The sequence below is a fragment of the Megalops cyprinoides genome, chromosome 12 (genome assembly GCF_013368585.1).
Source record: "Megalops cyprinoides isolate fMegCyp1 chromosome 12, fMegCyp1.pri, whole genome shotgun sequence".
Classification (NCBI taxonomy): domain Eukaryota; kingdom Metazoa; phylum Chordata; class Actinopteri; order Elopiformes; family Megalopidae; genus Megalops; species Megalops cyprinoides.
This window is the reverse complement of record NC_050594.1, coordinates 27,851,907-27,868,724: the sequence shown is the minus strand read 5'-3', so window position 1 is coordinate 27,868,724 and position 16,818 is coordinate 27,851,907. Positions and strand designations below refer to the sequence as shown.

Here is a 16,818-nt window from a genome sequence, read left to right as displayed (position 1 = left end):
CCGTAACTGCATGTTGTTTAAAATCATCTGTTTGGAAAATGTGATTAATTTGGATTTCCTCAATTTCTGTCTCATCATAAAAAATTCTCAGGCATCAGATTGACAGTCTTGATAATCGAGAGTGGCAAAGCAGCTCCAGAATTTTGATTAGACAATTTAATTGCCATTTGCTGGAAATGATGCATTTTTAAAAGCCAAAGAAGCGCTTCTCCTCCTTTTTCACCCTCCCCAGATTTCTAAGTGTGTGATGGAATGTTAATTTCAAGGCAATTTAGATTCAAATGTCTTGGTTGTTGATCTCATCTTGTGGGAAACAATCTTAAATAAACATTTTCAGGACACTGATTCTCAGGGTGATTTGAAAGGAAGCCTGCTCTGGGTTTTTTTTTATCAAGACTGAATCATGCAGGCTTTCCTCTCCTGTCCAATTTGAAAAATTTTAGTGCCCTGCGAATGAAGCTCCAGCCACAGCTTTTCAAATGATAGGTGTCGTCTAGCAGTGTAGTATATTGAAACACCCTCTGCAAGCCAGAACATTGCATGTATGTGAAGGCTACCATTTTCATTGCTTGTTAGTTCAATGTGGAAAAAACATTCCTCAGCTCATTGAATGTTTGTGCGAATGTGAATATGCTTGAATGTTTCTGTTCCCTGGTTTATTGACTTGCCTTGGCAGGTAAACCTGTGTTTGCTTCCATGCAGGGACGTCCTCGTACTCCCAGCAGGGCTACGGCTGCGAGTCCAAGCTCTACAGCCTGGAGCACGGCCACGACAAGCCCCAGGACAAGAAGAAGAAGAGCTCGGGCCTGGCCACGCTCAAGAGGAAGTTCATCAAGCGGCGCAAGTCCAGCCGCTCGGCCGACCACGCCAAGCAGATGCGGGAGCTGCTGTCGGGCTGGGACGTGCGCGACGTCAACGCCCTGGTGGAGGAGTACGAGGGCACGGCCGCCCTCAAGGAGCTCAACTTCCAGGCCAGCCTGGCGCGGCCCGAGGCGCAGACGCTGCAGCGCGACCTGGCCGCGCTCTACGAGTACAAGTACTGCACGGACGTGGACCTGATCTTCCAGGACACCTGCTTCCCCGTGCACCGCGCCATCCTGGCGGCCCGCTGCCCCTTCTTCAAGACTCTGCTGTCGTCCTCGCCGGAGTACGGCGCCGAGATCCTCATGGACATCAACACGGCCGGCATCGACATGCCCATGTTCTCGGCGCTGCTGCACTACCTGTACACGGGCGAGTTCGGCGCCGAGGACTCGCGCTTCCAGAACGTGGACATCCTGGTGCAGCTGAGCGAGGAGTTCGGCACGCCCAACTCGCTGGACGCGGACATGCGCGGCCTCTTCGACTACATGTGCTACTACGACTCGCTGCTCAGCTTCTCGTCCGACGCCGAGCTGGTGGAGGCCTTCGGGGCGGGCGTCGGGGGCGGGGCCGGGGCTGCGGCCGGGCCCGGGGGCGGGGCCTGCGGTGTTGCCGCCGCCGCCGCCGCGGGGCAGGGCTGCCCGGAGGAGGAGCTGCGGGCCCACAAGGCCGTGCTGTCGGCCCGCTCGCCCTTCTTCCGCAACCTGCTGCAGCGGCGCATCCGCACGGGGGAGGAGATCACGGACCGCACGCTGCAGACCCCCACGCGCATCATCCTGGACGAGTCCATCATCCCGCGGAAGTACGCCCGCGTCATCCTGCACTGCATGTACACGGACGCCGTGGACCTGTCCTACGTGCTGCACGGCAGCCCCTCGGTGGGCAGCCTGAGCGAGGTGCAGGCGCTAGTGGCCGGCAAGGGCAGCATGAGCCGCGCCGAGGAGGCCATGGAGCTCTACCACATCGCCCTCTTCCTGGAGTTCAACATGCTCGCCCAAGGTACGGCACACGCTCCCCCCACACCGTATGTCTGCTTCCTCGTTTGTTTAGCACCCAATCCGCACGCAGACCACCAGGTGTTTGTGTGTGTGTGCCTTTGAATTTGCTTGAATGTGTGTGTGTGTGTATGCATGTGTTTTTGTTTATGTATGTATGTGTATACGTGTGTGTGTGTGTTTGCATGTTCGTGTGCGTGCATTTGTGTTTGCTTGAATGTGTGTGTGTGTACATACATGTGTGTGATTTGGGATAGTTGTGGCAGGGGAGCTAAAAATTGCTCTTAAGTAGTGCAGCATCTCTGTTCCCTGATGTCTCCCTCATTCTTTGATTTTTAGTTTCAGTGTTTCGCTTTTGCTTTTTGATAATAGCACAGGATTTTATACATCCCAATTTACAGAGATGTTTTGCATCAATAGGCATATCTCTAGTGATTGCTTCTCTGCTGTTTTGACTGCCTGAGTTTGCTGTTAAGTCTGGGACAGTTTCAGCAATTATTCACTGGGGATGAAAAAGCCTCTCTGTGCGGCACATAAAACACAATGACATAAGAATACAAGGGCACAAAATATTTCATATTTCACGAGTGTATTGCCCAAGAGAAAATTGATATTCCAGTGATAGGCTCTGGTAGAAGCACAATTTCCCTTTAAAAAGAAAAAAAGACATTTGTTTGAAGTCAGTTATTTTTGCATATATTTGTATTTTTCAATATGTATTCATTTAATGCTTTGGTTATTTTTGGGCTGTGCTTGTTCAACTAAAGCCGCATGAAATACTTTTGTAATAAGGAACACACCCACTTCCTGATTACCCGCTGAAAGGGAGGTGGGTGTAACTGTAATGGAATATAAAGAGGGAAGATTTCGGAACTGTCCTTGCGTTCAACACAGCCGGGCCTAACACAGTGTAAGCATGAAGGATATACCCTTGGAGAGCCTATTATTGGGTTATCTTCCCTCCGTCCAATTTTACTCAACACTTTGTCCACGGCAAATTATAATGGCTGGCTTTGAATTTTTTTATGTCTTGATATATTGGCTTTATGTCACGCATTACTGCCTAGATTTGTCCTGATGTGTTACTGCAGGTAGCATGCAGGTCTGGAGTGCAGTCAGTGTTTTTGCATGGTTGCCTGTATCTTTAGGCTCCGTCAATGCGACAAAGAGGCACAGGCTGCTTAAAACAGTGCCGGATAGAGAAGAGGCCAGCAACCTCAGTTAACAATCTGTCATTTGTCTGTTAATTATTAAAGGTGCAAAGCACAACAATGAATGCCTGATCAGCACTCAGAATAGATGGATAAATGGATAGGCAATTACTTTCTCTGCGCTGAGTGGCGCACGGCAGCATTTTCCAGCCCTCTCTCATCCTCAGGCAGCCGTGAATATGCATGCCGCACATCAGCCCGTGAGGGGCCGACGCTGTGACTGACAGATACGGCGTGGAACAGATAATCAGGGCTGTGATAGACAGGCAGATACGCAGACGTAATGAAATACGCGTGTTGACATAGAGCAGGGCAGAGCTATAAAGATAGGAACATGATATGGGGAGTATAAAGCCCCATTCTGCGTGACGCAGAGATTACAGGTAGCCTGGATATGAGGTTATTTTCTTATCTGCATGGCCCTTCCTTTGTTCTCCATCAACATACGCATTTCATTATGTCTGTATATATCATACAGCGTATTTTTTGATGTGTGTATTTTACACTGTATATGCTCTCTGGTACCTCTCGCTGCTGTAGTCTACCTGTAGTACCTCTATAGGCTAGCTATCAATCATCGACCTTTAAACAGTTAATAAAGAGACTGCTCATATATTTATGCTTTGTGCTGTTTAATAACACAAAGGCACAAATGTCCGAGTTTTCCCCAAGGCTGTCTGTCTCCTGTCTGTACAGTATGACGAGTATTTATAGCATTGTCCCAGACTGGGTCGTGTGTTGGAATGGGCGACACCATTTTCCCTTTGTCCATTGTGTGTGCAGCTGGCTTGGAAAGGTCCGCTTTGTATTATGTGCAGAAACACAGAGAGGTGACTGTTGAAAAGGCAGCCTGTGTGTTGTTGAGGGACTTGGATAGAACTCGAAATGCAGCTTCGGGGGGTTGCACTGTGCCCGGGATTACACAACGGACTAGTTAGCATCGCGGCGGTTTTGCAGGAGGAAAGTTTCTTTTCGCACCGAGGAGCGCACAGATTTTCTGCAGCCTCCCGTTGATTGATGTGCGTGATTTAGAGATGCATATGCTGAAGGATGCATGTCGAAAGCGAAGAACATTCTACTCTGCTCCTCTCATCGCAGGCGAGTTTCCGCAGGGATCGTGGCTGTGGCCACACTCAGGTAGGTGGTCAATGTCAGGCAGTCACGTGGGGGCCAGTGGTTAATGACTAGCTTGCAATGTGCCAAGGAGCAAAGAGAGGGGATTTAGAACCAAGTGAAAGGCCTTCCCCAGCCTGCTTCTTTATGTCTCTCTCTCTCTCCCTTTTCCTCTCCCCCTCTCTCTCCATCTCTCCCTGTCTCATTCTGTGTGCTCCCTGGGACTGTTTTCAATTACGAGTCCGGCTACACTGGACTGCCCAAGCTGATCAGCCAGTCGCAGTGCAGAATCTGACTCCTCTGAGCAGCTGTAAGCAGCCTCATACCATGAAGCCTCTAGCTGTACCATAGCCCCTCTCTCCCTCTGTCCTCCTGTACGATAGCATCTTGTTGTAGGGGCAGTGTAGGAGGACACATGAGGTTTTATCCGCATTAGGCCTGGGCAGGTGGTGAAAATTTCACTGTCAGGGTCTGTATACAATAACTGGTTTTCTTGCACATGCACAGTGCCGATAACACATTTAATTTTTACTAAATTTTCTCTCTCAGAATTGTTGCCTGGATCAAGTACATGGAGCAGGTCATTTGAAATGGGTGTAATTCCAGTGATCACACACATTTTAATTGAGCTCTGTTGTTTCTGACCAGCAGTGAGGTCTGACAGGATGGGTATGGCACAGTATATTTGGACCACCAGCTAGTGGTAGCAGTAGAGTCACCGTGCAAATTATTTGGATAGCTAGCTAGCACATGAGCTAATGAAAATACTGGAACTGTGAAGCTAGTGAACTAGTTTGCTAAGGTGGAACACAAAGACTGAACCAGTGCAGTTCTGCACTCAGATACATTTAAGAATGGATCCCAGGAGTAAGTGCTGCTTTTAAACTTAGCATTCACAAGTTTTCCATTAATGTGAGCATTAACTAATTAGCCGAGGTTGCAACCCAAACACGATTCTGCCTTACTTTTACAGATGAAACCACTGTCACTTCATCTGGTGGCTATTATGGTCTCAGTTGTAACAGGCCCAAAAAGTGGTCTCTTTCATAGGGTAATTTTTGAAAACTGCAGGCTTTTACAGTGCAAGTCCAATTGAAATGTTCTAGGTGCCCTGTCGAATATAACGGATGCCACCACTGGTCTGAAAGCAGTATGACAAATAGTGGTCTCTTCCACATGATAACATTTGAAAACCACAGGCTTTTACAGTGAAAGACAAATTAAAATGTTCTATGTTCCCTATTGAATATAATGGATGCCACTACTGGTCTGAAAGTGCAAAAAGTAGCAAACCCGACATCCCCCTGCCCCCCTGACATGCCTCTCCCTGAGTGGCCATTAGACAGACAGCTCCCTGTATAGTTAGAGGAAGCTGTCCCTCAAGAACAGAAAATGGTCATGTAACATGACCAGGAAATGGACTGGTGTTTTAAAAGCTGTACCTTTAATTGCAATGCCCAAATCAGTCTGTATAAAAATGAGCACGGCCACAGCCAACTAGGTTAGGTGTGCCGCTAGCTTGCTAGCTGCCATGGACAAAATAGGTGGTGTGACATGAATTCCCAGCAACAGGTTAGATAACTGACTAATGTAGCTAGCTACTTTGGAAGCCCAATGTTGACATACCCAACCTTCTTACCCTCTGCATATCCATCTTGTTCACAATAGAATAGGGATACTGGGAGTGACATTTAAACTTGGTAATGTAATTTTTTTTGTCTGATTTTAATTCACCAGATGGTGATGTAATGAATGTAATTACTAACAATGTAGCAGCCATATTAAAGAAGATATTTTATTTGACAAGCCTATAGTGAATTCTGTGGCCATGATGTTGGCCTTACTGGCCATACCTATGGTGGGGGCCATGTATTCAGTGGCAAGAGAACTGTATTTCAGTGAGTAAATGTTAAATTGCTTAGTTTCATTCCCCTGTTTATAGGGAATTTTGTTGGTTGACATTTTGAGCGCAGCTTCTTAAATCGTAAAATTGATAGTTGATGTTAGCTGGCTTGCTAGGTATCTGGCTAGCCAAAACTGTCTATCTTGCTACCAAGCCAACAATGTTGTGTCTCAAGTGATAGCTACATGTCCACATTATATGCCTGACCAAATCAGAGACTAAAGCACTTCTCTTCCTCCACCAGTGTACATACAGTATGATAAATTAGAGACTCGGATTGGCTTATTGTCGATTGTGGAAAAACTTGCATAGTTATGATTAGAATTTTTATCATTATAACCTTGTCCTAAATCAAAGCTAAAGACTATCATGTGTACATTATCTTTGAGAGGGAGCCTAGAACATTATCATTTGACTGTTTCTTTCATTGTAAAAGCTTGCAATTTTCCAGTTATTGCTTATGGATGAGACCGCTTTTGGGGACCACAACACCATATTAGAGTGGCCTCAGTCCAGGAGCCCAGTCGCCAGGATACTATAGAAAATACTGCTCAAAGATGGTATCCTTGTGAATGATGTTATTCAAAGGAATTTTGAATTATGTCTTTTCAAAGAAGTGGCTTACTGAGGTTTTTTGAAAGGCTTACAGGCTAGTTTAATTTGAACTGTGAGTTAGTATAAACACCAGTAAGTGTATTGAAGCTAAAGGAGTGTACAGTTACACTGCACGTCGACCTAAGCTTTACTCTCATGGGAGGAAGGCTAGCAGACAAGTTTTCTCTGTTTACCTCCCTTTCCCCATCTCCTTTCTTTCCAATAACCAAGCCCTGTCTGGGTTTCAAATTCCATTTTAAGGCCGAGCAATACCCGGTAAATGCAGCGTCGAAGGCGCGAAAGCCATTGTTTGACTGCGGATCAGAGCTGGTGAGCACGCAAGGCAAGGGCTGCAGTCGATGTCTGTTTCCCAGAGAGAGTGTATCCGCTTTGGGAATAAGTCTCTGTCACAGCCAGCTCTGTAATCAATCCACCGTCAGAGCGCAGATAAACTGGAAAGCCCCCGCAGCGAGAGACGGGAGAGCGGCACTGCTTTCAGACCCGTCGGCCGGGGCAAGGTGGATAAATTACCTCAGTCACCAACCTAAAAGTCAATCTGCCATTCCCGAGCGTTATTTAATGGCATCAACAAGCTTCTCAAGTTCTGTGATATTCTCCTTGCCCCCCGTGACAGCCTGACTTTCACGGAAGGGCTAAAGGTCGATGGGTGTCCTCAGAGGACTCCCGTCTTTATATTTTAATGCCTCGCAGCTGAGCAGGCTGGAAATTTGCCCCGCTCCAGGGCTCGAGGAGAGGATGAACCGAGCCGCCGAGCGAAGCGAGGCCCGACAGAGGCGTCTTAACTCCAGTAAAGCTGCACACCTTCTCCCTTACAGCCTCTTTAGCCCATGTGACAGTGAATTTCCGCAAAGCGCTGTCATCGCAATGCAGCCTGCTATTAATATTGTCATCTCTGGTAATTGCCCCTAAAGACGAGAAATACTCCCCTGGAGTTCTTTGCCGTAGATCATTTGGACAGTCGTTATCTCACGGCAACCTCCAGCAGCAGCACCGGGTTCCTGCTTGTCATACGCCTGGAAGGTGGCGGGATGGCATTATTGCTGCTATTCGTCTTCTTATTATGCTTGCTGCTGGCATCACTGACGTCATTAACGTTGTCACTGTATAACGCCCCCCTCCCTGTTTCACACCCCCCCCCCCCACAAAAAAAAAAAAAACTGATTGATGTGTCGGCTAGTTACAGTTGTTTTCTGCTCGCTGCCCTGAGAGCTGTCAGCGCGGGGAGCAATTTTAGCACCTGTGTGCTGAAAACACTCTCCTCAGTGGGAGCAGAGCGACCCCGCCGAATGGAAGCGGCCTGGACTAGTTAACATGCGCGACGCGGCCCACGCACTAACAGGTAGATAGGCAGGGATTATTAACGTCTTCGCTGACAGACTTATTGATACACAGGGCTGCAGAGCTGAAATTCACTTCGCCTGTCAGGGCTTTATTATTCCATTTATTTATTACAAGACGCCGAAATGTCAGCCTCTCCTTTTTTTAAGGCGGCTGCCACTTTGAGAGGCGGAAATGACCCCGTGGTAAATAAAGGTCAACTGGCACCGGGAGCGGAGCTGCCGGTTGATAACTGCTGACTCCAGGCGGCACGCCCGTTTATCTGCCTCAGTGAGCACACACCGCAGCCCCTCCCACTCGGCTGATGGAAATAGATCACGCCCTGAGAAGATTGCATTCTTCATGTCCAGCTACATCGGTTAGCCAGGTTCACTGGCATTGCATCGGTGCATCACGCCGCTCCTGCTAGGAGAATTTGCTCAGCCTGCACCTCTGCTGGCCGGAGCCTCCAGTCGGCAACAGTGACAGGACCGAAAATGGAGAGAAAGGAGGGAGGGGGGGAGCGGAGCGCGTGCAGGTGGCCCGGAAGATGAGTAACAGGAGCGGGAGAGAAAATAAAATAAATAAGCGAGAGGTCCTCCCTGGCGCTGGTGCGCCGCCTCTCCGCCTGCATCATCTGCATGAGAATAATCCTAACTGACACTCCTCACAGGGCGAGCGTGCCGCTCAGATGTGCAAATGAGCCGGGGTGGCGGCTAGCGCCGAGCTGTCACATTTCCGCGGAGGGCGAGGGGAGGAAACGTGGGACTTTTTCTGTCTGCACCTCCTTTAAAAATACATTACACACCGCGGTGGGAGGGGAGGGGGAGGGAGCGGGGCCCCTTATGCAGATGACAGCGGCAGACAGGTATTCCTCAGACATTTTAACATTTTAGATTACTTTTTAATGCACCCTGTTTTTTTTCTGCGTAGCCTCTAGGGTTTCTCTTTTCTTATTTAGCAACTGCTCACAGTTTTCACATGAGGCACATGGGGTAGAGGAAATGTAGAAGCTGCTGCATTTAATAAGCAGGGAACCTCCTTACCGAGAGCGCCTTGTGTTGGACAGACTGAGGAAAAATGTCCTGAATCAGTCTGGCGGCTCGCAGTGTTCTGTATGCTTTTCACCACCTGTGTTTCGCTTGCTCTCTACTCCTGTTTTCATGCAGTTTTAACCTCAGGGAAGAGTCAAGTTAATCCTGCCCTCCCCACCCCCGCCGCCAACAGAGATTAGGGTCAGGGGGACTGTCTGTTAATGTCACACGAGTGTCACCCTCTGCGCTGCATGTCACAGCCAGGAGGAGAGACTGTAATAAGCAGGTGACACGGATCATAAAGCTCGGCTGTCAGCCGTCAGTCAGGTCTGATCCCCCGCCCACCCCCACCACCCCGCACGGGTGTCTCAGTCTCTTCTCTCCTAGAGGGCGGTGTCAGCATAAAGAGTTCGCGTGGAGCCCTTATTTGAGGTAACTGTCTGTGACCTTTATGCGCCTGTGTGTCCTTGTGTTTTTTCCATCCGTCACCCTCTGCCTCCTCCCCCAAGCTCCGTCTCCCAGTTCATCCCTCCCTCTCCCCTCTGTCCTTATGCCCTTCTCTCTCTCTCTCACACTCAGTTTCTCCCCCTCCTCTCTTTGTGGGTCTCCTTCATTTCCCTCCTTCGCTCTTGACTCCTTTCCACCCCTTCATGTCTCCTGCTCCATGGATGGGGTATTGAATCAGCGGAGGACACCAGTTCAGGGCAGGAGTGCGCAGTGGTGGTTGGGACTCTCCTCTCCCTCCACCTTGACAGCCCCTCCTTTGCTCTTCACTATACTCCTCTCAAAGCATAAAGTTACTCAAGTGTAAAATTAGCCAGGAGCATCCGTGCTGTATTTTACATGTGATGACCTTGGTGCTGTGAGTTGAGGTGACCTCAGTGTAGAGACAGGCTTCAGAGTGGGCACAGACAGCAGTTTTAGATGATGAAAGGCTCTCTCCTACAGTTCTTTCCCAGAAACTGTCACATCTACATTTTTTGATAATTGTTTTTTTATAATGATATAAAATTTGATTGGGAAAACCTGGTACAGAATTCATTTGTTATAGACATTTTGAAATCTCTGTTTACACATATTCACCTGCACACACACACACACAAACCTAAGCACCAAAAACCCCCACACACACACACACACACACACACAAAATCAGTGCTCATGCTGCTGTGTCCTGGCCCACATCAGCAGATGGGAGAGATTTGCAGATAGAGACCCAGTTCTGTGTTCAGGAAGGCCCTGAGCCGGGCTCTCTCCCTCCTGGAGACGGCCCCGCTCCCCCTCTCTTTGATGGGGTATTGGTTTCCCACTCAGGGGAGGGGACTGATCTGATGGCGTTCTGGCTGGGGTAATGGCAGGGCTTCCAGAGAGCACAGGACAGCTCCTCAGAGATTGTTAGCGCTCACAGCATTGTTAGCGCTCACGCTTGTGTTTTATCATGTGGACCTGGTAGTGAATCTTTAGAAAAATGTTAGAACTGTATAACCTGTGCTTTGTCTCGTACAGGAGAGAAGGGAAGCTTAAATACTGGCTCAGCCTGTGTGGAAAGGACTGGAGACGGAGATTTAGCTGCAGCAGGAGGGCTCTTGTCACCAGATCTGTCTGAGCAGAGCCAGCACCTGGCTCAGACAGAGTGGACACAGACATTGTAGGGAAGGTGCTACGCTGGGACCAGTGATCTGTGTAGAGCAAGGTGCTGCGAGAGCTAAAACAGAAATGTAATAGGTTCTGTGAGTAGGATTATGCCAAACTGAAAACGAAAGCTTTGCAACCTACATATCAACTGGGCTCTCCTATAGAGTCTCACCCTTTAACAGACAGACCAGAATCATTGTCATGCCTGCTCCAGTCCCAGCGGTGGATATTGCTCATTTTATGACCACAGCAGCAAGCTACGTGCAAAAGGCGCAAGCTTATACGGCTACCAAATCCATATTATGACCCCAGATATGTGGGGTCAGTTCACTGTGCTGCATAAACAAGCAAGCTGTACAAGTCCGCGGAGAGAAGCATGTGCATGGCTGACTAAATGAAATGAATATCAGACTGCTGGAGTCATGTAGCGTAAACCAATACCAGCACAACTAGAAATAGCCCTAGCTAGCTGCACTGACTAGTTTAGCTGTCTGCATCATCGTTACTGAACTCTGTCACTCCCTCCTATTATGTAAAAGAAGACATTTGTTTTTTTGGAGGCTTCTATATAAAAATGAAAGAAAGCAAATATCAGTATGCTTTGCTATAGTTCATAAACCATGTGGGCAGTACAACCAGTGTGTCACAGGTATATGTATTACTAATCTTCTCTGAGACCTAGAATCCTTTCTCCTAAGTGTAAATGCAGTGTGAAAACAAGTGGGTCACAATAGGTTCTGCCTTTCAGACCTTTTTTTTTTTTCTTACCCTGCTCTGAACTGGTTCAAAGCCAGATCTGATTGTTGCGGCATACCAATCGAGGTTTGTTGTGTCAGACAAGGTGCCATGTTTCAGCAAGGTGTGGTCTGCAGTCGTTGGGAGAAATTTATCAAGCTTCAGCCCCTCACCAATTCAGAGGGTAGTGGGACTGTGAGAAACCCCACTTTGATTCAATTGCAGGATGATTAGTAACGTAGAAATAGTGATTAACAGCAACAACGGTATTCAAAACTAGCTGTTCCTATAGGATACCATTTCTCAAATTGGCCATGGAGCTGTTTCTTTTTGTTGGTGTCACAGGTAACCCATTGTGCGATAGCAAAGTCAGTGTGTGTTAATTCATACAGAGCCGTTTGTTTTGTCTACAGACTTGCACAGAGTAGGAATATTTAAATTTACATGCGCTACCTAGAGTTTCACATGACTTTAATTTCATCCTCTTGTGATTTATCTACAGCTGACAAGTCTTTTTGCCTTGTTCCAAGTCTCAGGATTTTAGCTCACTTGAGTGTGAATAAGACTTGATACAGAGGATTGTGGCGGCCTCAAGTGTGAATAAGAGCTGATACAGAGGAGAAGGGGGAAGGATAGCTCTCCTCGCCAGAGTGAGAACGACGGCAGGTACTGAGACAATGAAATAAGAGACTGATGGCAGGGCTGAGCTCATCACCAGCTAATCAGTCTGCAGCGCCCGGCCAGAGGATCCCACACAGCAGCCATTATTAAAAGCCTTATTAATTTTTAAATCACACCAGAGAGGGGAAAGATAACGAATTGCTGGAGCAGCAAGTTAACCCAAATGAAAGAGCGCTTTTTTTTCCCAGCTCCCCCTGCTTCCTGTAGTGAGTCAGTCAGAGAGAGAGCAGCCCCTTGCCGTGCGTGTGCGTCAGGCTCAGATGCAGATGAGCTGAGCTTGCTGCTAGCTTTTTCAGCTAAGTCTCTGAAATACCCTACGTTGGCGGTTTGTTCGTCTGTTCGCAGGTTAGCCTGTAACCCCTCCTCTCCAACCCCAAACACACACACGCGCGCGCGCACACACACACCCCTCCTCTGCCCCCAGAGGACACTCGAGCAGTTCGTTAATATTCCACCTCTCCCTGTGTTGGCAATAAAGCCCACTGTACCTGCTCTGCTCGTAGGAGGTGTTCGATCAGTGGCTCAGCTACAGTACGCTTAAGGGGAACGTTAGCCAGGAAGGGCAGACAAGTCAGATAGTCTGGGGGAAGAAACAAGATAAATATAAAAAAGCAAAATCAATTATTCAGTTGCGGGATGCCGGTGAAGTCTTTGGAGTGGGGATAATGTGATTAAAATCATGCTCAATCGTGCGTCCAAGGGGCCCCCCTGGCATTGCTCTTTGTCAGACTAATGGTCTCGCCTTATCATCCGCTTTTTATCTTCACCTTGATTCAATTAGTGGAACTAATCAATTTTCAGGGTTTTTTTCTGAAGGCACTCTGGTGTCCTGACATCTTGAAGACGTCAAACGTTTCATTTTTAATGTGAGTAAAGCTGCCTGAGCTGCCGTAAGCTGTGCTGCGGCTCGCTAGACAGTTTCCGGACATTTCTCTAGAAGGCCTTACGAGAGGCCTGCCCTCTTCCTCATCCCAGAGCGGCTTAACACTCCGCCTGGAAACAACACATGTTCATGGCCTTGTGAGAAGCCTGTTCTCTTTGATTTATTTGTTTGTTATTTGCTCTTGTTTGGTTTAAATTAGACTCCCAGCGGTGCGTGTTAAAAATAAGGTGTAAGTATTGGTTCCTGAAGCCATCAGGCGTGGTTGGAGTCCAAAGCACTGTCTACAGGAATACTGATATTTCAAGGGAAATGAAAGCAGCAAAGACTATAAATAGTTGTGACCAAAGTACCCATAAAACAAAAGAGGGGCCATACGTCTTCGGCTCTGGTGGGTGCCGCCTTTGCGCCCTAACATAAGCTGTTATTCCTGCACGTCATGAATGCCAGATAGCCTGCAATTAATATAGACTTTCACCAGACTGAAAGAGAGGGCAAAAGTCCCTGGGTTTTAAATTCGGCACCGATTATGATCGCACTTATGACAACGCGGCACTCTGAGAAGGCTCAGGAATCGTAATTAGCTAATAGGAACCAGCTCCCTCCTCTTTCATCTGCCATCGGTCCGGCGTTAGCCCGCGGATGAGGCGGAGGCCTTCGGAGCGAGCCGCAGAATCCATTCACTCCCCCCTCAGCCTGTTTACAGGAGATAAAACCGCTAACGACGCTCCCCTTCGCTTCAATCCGTCAGAAGCCTCTTCCGGTTGCGTCTTTAATGGCAGGGATTGCCATTGTGCATTTAAGACACCGCGAGGTACGTTTGCTTAACTTTGATCAGCCAGGAAGTGAGGGGGGGAAAAGAAAAGGAAGCCAAAACAAAGCGCACCTTTCAAAGAGGGGGAGAAAGGGAGGGGAAAAAGAGACCCAACGTATAGAGTGTTTGATTTCAAGAGCGTGTGTTCAAAGGCGTGCTGAAAGGATTATGAGGAGAGCAGAGATATAATATGGGCAGATAAGGATCCCTGGAAAGTGTTGATAGCGGAGCCAGAGCTGCGGTCCGGGCCAGCTCCGCGCCAGCCACAAAGAGCTGTTTTCAGACCCGGCACCGTCGTAAGCAGATTTGACATTTAAATAGCGGCACAGTACGTCTGTGCTGGGGTAGACGGGCTCAGACATCTGCACCTTTTCTTTCCAGCCCGCTCTTAAAGCTCCCCTTTCTGCAGGGGTGTGATTGCCGAGAGCCGTTCGATTGTTAGCGAGCGCACGTAGACCTCGTCGCGAGTTGTTTGAAAGACTCATTTGAACGGGCTCCCATCATTCAATACTTCACATGCGTTGAATGTGTCAAATTCAGAGAGAAGTAATGAATGTTATTTATCTTCCCTCATAGTCGATACACTAAAGGCCCTGATAACTGACCTGCGTGACCTTTGCCCTCTATTGGTTGCCACTTGCTACCTTCTACCAGAGAGAGACTGAAATCTCAGGGCTGCCAAAGGCAGTCTGCGTCACAGGCCAGGCAGGGGAGAGAGCAGAGTCAGGCAGAGAGGGGGGATGGATAGAGATTCATATGAAACGGGGGGGGGGGTGTTGAGGGATGTGGAGGACCAATCCAGGAGCACAAAACCTCAATTCCAGTCCTCCACTGCATAGCGCTTCCAGAGGAGGCTACATAATTAGGTGTATAATTTGTCAGTGCCCACTGTGACATTTAATTATCCTCAGATTAATGCATTTCTCGTCTTCCACCATGTGCGTGCATTTCTCCGCTCCGTGGATACTGTGTTTTCAGGGAGCAGCGGAGAGGAGACGGGGGCCCAAGACGTCACAGGCGTTTTTTGTGGGTGGAGCAGAGCTAAACCGTAGCCTGCCGCTTTGGAATGCGGCGTGGCGGGGGTGGTAGGGGGGGTGGGGGGTAGGTGGTGGCGGGGCAAGTGAGGGCAGCCGGTTCTCGAGACCGTCGTCCTGGCGGCGGGACTGCGAGCACGCCGGGCTCCGTGGCGACTCCGCCCGTGATTGGCGTCCGGGATGATATTTGCCGCTGAAGGTCATCCATCACGGCGCAGGCAGCGGCGCTCTTTATCAATCAGCCGTGGCACTTTTATGTACCTGCACTCTGCGCTCGCGCTGGAACCGCTCCGGAATTGGATGATTCATGGGCTCTGCTCGGCCTAATAAGACACCTGAGCGCGTTGCGATTAGGCAGTGAGCACGTGCTTCTGGTGCTGTTGGCCCTGCCATGAACGTGCGCTGTAAGGAAAAGGGGCCACTCGGCTCCTGTACATTACATTATATTACATTACATTTCATTACATTACATTACATTGCATTCATTTAGCAGACCCTCTTATCCAGAGCGACTTCCAGCACAAAAGAACTGAAGTGCACCCGTTCAGTTTAAACGAGCAACACTGCCAGACCAGGCTGACAACACTCCCAGACCAGTGAGTGTGAGCATAACACCATTCAAGCCCTACCACAAGTTAACTTGTGCAGTCTGACTAAGTATACTACCTTCCATCAGTCACTAGATCACAGAATCCAAAACAAATTGTGAAACTACACATAAAATATACAGCAAGTACTACAGGTGGCACACGGGTCTGTTTTTACGGAGACTGATACTTACTTACTGTGGTTCATACTTAAAGGTAATTTTTCCCTTCCCCCTCAGACACCAGTATTTGCACTAAATGGGCTGCTCACAGAGAGGGTAAACATCCCTCCTACTGCTGCTGCTGTTACCTGCTTCACTTTCTGTGTATGGAGAAGGAGTGCTTCTGTATGAGGTGTTTCATTTCTCCCCAGTGTATTTGAACTATGAGAGCATCTGCAGGAGCTCTCGTGGAGCGCGGAACGTGCCAAGCGCGGTATATCCTGGTAAAAAAGGTTGGTAACGAAGCCGCACTGCCGTCCCCGCAGCCGCTCCGGGTCCCCGTCCTCTCCGTTGAGGAGATGAATCTCCCTGTGTATGCTGATAGCATTAGGGGATAGGGACTCTGGGCTTGGGAGCAGCGCAGCTTTGGAAGTGGGATTCTGTGTCAGAGGGTGAGGATTGCCGGCTAATGAGGTCCAGCTCCGACAGCCAGAGAGCGGGTCACCTGGAGCCAGACGCTTCCTGCGGTGCGGGCTTCATTAGATCACTGAGAACACTGAGGAGGGGGTGGGGAGGGGGTCATACCTGGGAACGAGGCGCGGGGCAGGGTCGCAGTCCTCAGCAGGGTGGGCAAGGAGCCAGGGAACGGTTTGGAAACATCCGGCCCTTTCCTGTGGTGGTGAGGCGCCCCTGCCCCCATCGGAATGCCTCCTGTTAGCAGGTCGCGGGGGTGACTGCTGAGGCGGGGACAGGCCCTGGGAGCAGGCCTGCAGTGTAATCAGGTGTTTCGGGAGTAATTGTGGGATTTTTGGGGGTACTGGGAAGAGGAAACACGCTGCGAAATGACAGAACCATGTGGTAAATTGATTTGCTGTGTAATCCTCTTACTTGTTCGTTTGACAGGTGTTAACTGACTTTTTAAAGGGGAACTCATGATAAATACGGTGTTTTGCCAAAGCGTAGGCCCATTTGATGTGCATTCTCATGGCTCGGAATAATTATTTTTCCTTTTAGGGATAAAGTCCCTTTGCAGTCAAAGCAAATTCTCAGATTTTTCATTTATTATGCCACATTTTTATTCCAAATGCATTCAGATGGTATTAGAAATATATATATAGTGTGTGTGTGTGTGTGTGTGTTTGTGTGTGTCTCAAAACCAAATAGCACATTCTGTATTTTACTATACTTGATGAGCTCAGTGCAGAAATCCAGTTTGGTAAAATTCATCCTCAACCACTAGAA

General features: G+C 48.6%; 1 protein-coding gene across 1 annotated transcript in view; it reads left to right on the top strand.

The window, feature by feature from the left end:
- btbd7 (BTB (POZ) domain containing 7) overlaps positions 1-16,818 on the top strand; it is a 68,508-nt gene that overhangs the window by 38,858 nt on the left and 12,832 nt on the right. Inside the window, exon 3 of the mRNA XM_036542521.1 lies at positions 703-1,860. Coding sequence (XP_036398414.1) covers positions 703-1,860 — 1,158 coding nt within the window. The remainder of the gene's footprint in view (positions 1-702; positions 1,861-16,818) is intronic.